Raw genomic sequence first — 4,345 nt, forward strand, 5'->3', positions numbered from 1 at the left:
CGAGCTGGTCCCTTCCTGTGCCCAATCCAGAATCTCACCTATCCTAAGGGAGAATCTCACCTATCCTAAGGGAGCCAAGAGCTGTTTTCCCATGGACCTGAGACAAGATCCCAGGCATCTTTCCTAGGCTGCTGTGAGAGAACTTGACCTTTCAAGGCCTGGAGTTAAGACTGGATGATCATGGGAGGGCGCTGCCCAGGGCCTAGCTGGAGAGGATTCTGGGCACCCACTTGCCTGCCCAACGGGTCCTCCGTTGGAGAGGTGGTCAGGAGCCAAGCAGGAGGCCCCCTGCACTAGGAACATCCTCATCAGCGCTATCTGATAGGACTTTTTAAAAAATATATATTTTTTTATTGATTCAGAGAGGAAGGAGGAGGGAGAGAGATAGAAACATCAATGATGAGAGAAAATCATCAATTGGCTGCCTCCCATATGCCCAGCGCTATCTGATAGGACTTTTTAAAAAACATATATTTTTTTATTGATTCAGAGAGGAAGGAGGAGGGAGAGAGATAGAAACATCAATGATGAGAGAAAATCATCAATCGGCTGCCTCCCATATGCCCCCCACTGGGGATCAAGCCCGCAACCCAGGCATGTGCCCTATCAGGGAATCGAACCGTGACCTCCTGGTTCATAGGTCAATGTCACCCACTGAATCACACGGGCCAGGCTGATAGAACTTTTTATGTTGATGCCCTTGAAAGATGGCTAGTGTGACTGAGGAATTTAATTTTTAATTGTATTTAATTTTAATTAATTTGCAATTAAATCAAAGTAGCCAGGTGTGACTACCAGTACTGTATTGGACAAAGCAGCATTTAGCTGAAGACCCAGACTGGATGGAGATAGAAGCCAGGGACAGGAAAGTAAAAGTTTACTTTCAGGGTTTCAGGGTGCTGATTTTGGCAAGAAAACTGGGGGCCTAGCGAAGGGAGAGAGAACACAGCATTTAGCTCCACGGAGTAGAGGCATCCCTGGTTTCCTAGAGTCAACGTGCTTGCTCACAGGTACACACTCATGCCTGTGAGTATATGGGTTGGTGTGCTCCAGGACACCCACCGATGCTCTTGTGTGCAATCTAGGGGTTCCACCCCATGCATGATCCAAGAGAGCAACTGTGAATGAACACTGTGTGGTCTCCCAGGTGCACGCAGGCCAGTGAGCAAGGGCCACTAGTGCAGCAGGTCTTGTAAGAAGGCCCACATGTATTGGTGCATTTCCTTAGGGTGGCTCTGTGGGATCCAATGCCCCACGCCTGGCAGAATGTGCGCTTCCAGCCGGCCGGGCACAAAGCGCCTGCTGATGGCCCCTACCAGCCCCTGCTCGAAGTAGGTGTCCTTCTCCCCCCACAGCAGCAGGGTGGGCGTGGCCAGCTCCTGGGGCTCCAGGGGGAAGTTCCTGTGACCAAGACAAGACAGGCAGAAGGATGGCAGACCCTACCTCCTTCCCCACCAACTCTCCTGAGCTTCTGCCTGGGTCTGGACTTACCTGAAGATGTTTCGGTAGTAATTGAGGGGCCCAGTGAGGCCACTGGGCTGTGAGAAGTCATAAAGAAAGGCCTCAAGCTCATTGGGGCTCAAGTGTGGGATGCCCCTCTTATGGTGGGTGAGGGTGGTCTTCAGGATCTGAGAACAAAGCAAGACTCTGGCTTCAGTGCTCAATCTACCCAACCAATTGCCCTCCACCCACAACCACCCCAGGCCTTCACTCTACTTCACCTGGAAGTCAGACATGGACAACAACTTCTCAGGCAGCCAGGGAAGCTGGAACAGGAACACATAGTTGGAACGGAAGAACTGGCCAATGTGGCGCATTGAGTAATCTAGGGGGAGGGGAATGCGGACATGAGGTCTGGGCCTGGGATGGCTCCACATCCCTGTACCCCTAAACACACCCTGGTCAGGCACACAGATGCACCAACGCTCAGGCATGCAACCGCAACCTGTCTGAGCTGTGAAGACACCTGACGTCCCCCTTTACCCTGGCACCAGCTGCCCTTCCTGCAGAGTAGGCACTGTACCTACAGAAGGGGGCACCTTCCTCTGCAGCTCCTGGGAGCGCCCACCTCCACGGGTGTGCTTTCCTTGCCCAGGCCTGCTTCATTCAACGAACATTTATTGAGCACCTACTGTGTGCCAAACCCTGTTCTAGACTCTGGAGACACAGTGGTGAACAGGACAGACAAAACTCCCTTGCCCTCAGGGAGCTGACAGTCTAGAGATGGAAACAGGCAAGAAACAACAACAAGAGAGACAGAGAGAGAGAGAGAGAGACAGAGAGAGAGAGGGTGGGGAGGGGTGGAGAACAAGTATTCAGCTATGACTATAATGCTGGAATTAAAATCAGGTGATGTGATGAGCACTGGGTAGCCAGAGATGGCATCTTATGCTATTGTATTTGCTTAGTGACCTATGCCTTCACTGCTAGAAGAAAACCATTTAACTTTTCTCAGTCTCCCCAACTGGACCATGGGGGTAACACTTTCATAAGCCTAGGTGGCTTGTGAAGGTTATTGTATGAGGCTCCTTGTCAGAGAAATTGTTATAGTAAGTGCTCAAAATATGTGAGTTACTCCTAAGTGAACTGTCATTGATTGTAGATTGGGAGTGCCACAGGGGAAGGGACCCAGGTTCGCTGCTGACTCTCCAGCCACCGGAGTGTTGACTGATGGACAGAGAAGTGTAGACACAAACACATGCTCCTTCAAACAGACACACTCCAGCACACTGGACTCCCTGACACACCTTGGTACACTGACATGGGGGCAGCACTGACCACCACCATCCGCTCAACCAGGGATGGGTAGTAGATGGAGAAATTCCAGGCTAGAAGTGCGCCCCAGTCGTGGGCCACAAGGATACACTTGGAGTAACCTGAGGGATCAGAGGAAATGGAGTAAGTGAGATACCAGGCAGAGGTGAGTCAGGGGTGGGGAAGGCCAAGGTTGGGATGGGGACACATCCCCACCCAGGCCCAGGATGACATCCTGGATGTCCGCCATCAGCAAGTCGATAGTGTAGGAGTCCACATCCCTTGGTGCATCAGAGGAGCCGTAGCCACGCAGGTCCACAGCTACCACGTGAAAGCGGCTCTGGAACTCCCGGAGCTGGTAGCGCCAGGAGAACCTGTCGAGCAGGCAGAAGAGGAAGGGAGGTTGAGTCAGGGTCCCCAAGTTGCACCTCCATCCCACACCTAGCAGAGGCCTATCCCAGGCAGTATTAACATAGATTCTTCTTCTTTGTCTCATCCCTTGGGGCCTCTGGTTCCTGGGTCCTCCTATAGACCTGTCCCACAGCGCCCCATTTGAGCCCTATATCTTTTCGCCCCCAGTCTACCCGGCCCTGGTCCTGCCTCCTGGTTACCCTGGTCGTCCGAGTTCCCCCTCCCCCGAGCCCTGTGCACCCAGTCCCCTGGGCCTCAGACATACCAGTTCTGGGGAAAGCCGTGCAGAAAAAGCATGAGGGGCCCGTTGCCGCGTCCAGAAGAGACATAGTGAAGACGCAGGCCCGAGCTCTGGGGGAGGTACAGTCTAAGATCTGAGGAACCCCTCTTCCTTATGCTTGAAACCAACCCTTCCAACACCTCCCACCCCCCACCTCGGCCTTAGATTTGGATTCAGTCATTAGCGCTCAGCTCACGAAGCCGCAGCCCCACCTCCCAGCCTGCTCGAGCCCCGCAACCCCGACGGCACTCCGTGCGCTCACCTTGAGGGTCAGGAAGCAGTGCTCCCCTAGCTCAGGGTCGCTCAAACAGACCGGTGCCGTGCGCCGGGGGAGCCCGCAGCAGCCGCGCCGGGGCCGGCACAGCACGTGCGTGAGCGCAATGCAGCCATAAACCGCGGCGGCCACCAGCGCCGCCGAGAATACCAGGCTCCACATGAAGGCGCGCAGCAGCTTCAGGGTGAGGCGCGACGGCGCCAGCAGTGCCGTCACCACCAGCTCGGGCATGTCGCCGTGTCCTGGGACGACTGTGCTGCCGTCGGGATTCTCGGCCAGGGGCGCGCGCAGCAGCGGCGAGGCGGGGTCCGGGCTGCGGAGCCCACCGCCTTTAGCCTGGGGTCCCTCCGTGCCGTCGGGGTTTGCGGAACGCACGGAGAGAACACGACTTACCTGAGTGCCAGTTGAACACCTGGGCGCGATGGCCACAGGGAACCAGACTAGGGTGCAAGGGTGGGGCCTGAGGGGACCAGGCTTCGGTGGGTGGGGAGGAACCTTGGGGTGAAGGGGTGCGAGGAACTAGAGCGGTGGGCGGGACTTAACATGTGGGCGTGGTCTAGAAGGATTCCCGCAGCAGGTGGGTGAGAGTTTAACTCCAGAGGAAGATTGGAGTCCTGCAAGAACAG

General features: G+C 55.2%; 1 protein-coding gene across 2 annotated transcripts; it reads right to left on the reverse strand.

Annotated features, from left to right (window-relative positions):
- Positions 1-731: 731 nt before the first annotated feature.
- EPHX3 (epoxide hydrolase 3) lies at positions 732-3,965 on the reverse strand (the record flags this gene model as incomplete). Of its 2 annotated transcripts, none has more annotated exons than XM_080672354.1 (7): positions 732-1,401; positions 1,492-1,628; positions 1,722-1,825; positions 2,748-2,876; positions 2,971-3,128; positions 3,431-3,539; positions 3,695-3,965. In XM_080672354.1, the coding sequence occupies 7 exons, from the start codon at positions 3,948-3,950 to the stop codon at positions 1,176-1,178; spliced, it is 1,119 nt and encodes a 372-aa protein (XP_080528480.1). In that variant the 3' UTR covers positions 732-1,175. The 2 variants fall into 2 exon arrangements, with proteins under 2 accessions (XP_080528480.1, XP_080528479.1); XM_080672353.1 differs by having other exon boundaries at positions 3,431-3,516; positions 3,708-3,950.
- Between the last annotated feature and the right edge of the window lie 380 nt (positions 3,966-4,345).

This window comes from Plecotus auritus (assembly GCF_963455305.1).
Source record: "Plecotus auritus genome assembly, chromosome: 6".
In the NCBI taxonomy this organism is placed as follows: domain Eukaryota; kingdom Metazoa; phylum Chordata; class Mammalia; order Chiroptera; family Vespertilionidae; genus Plecotus; species Plecotus auritus.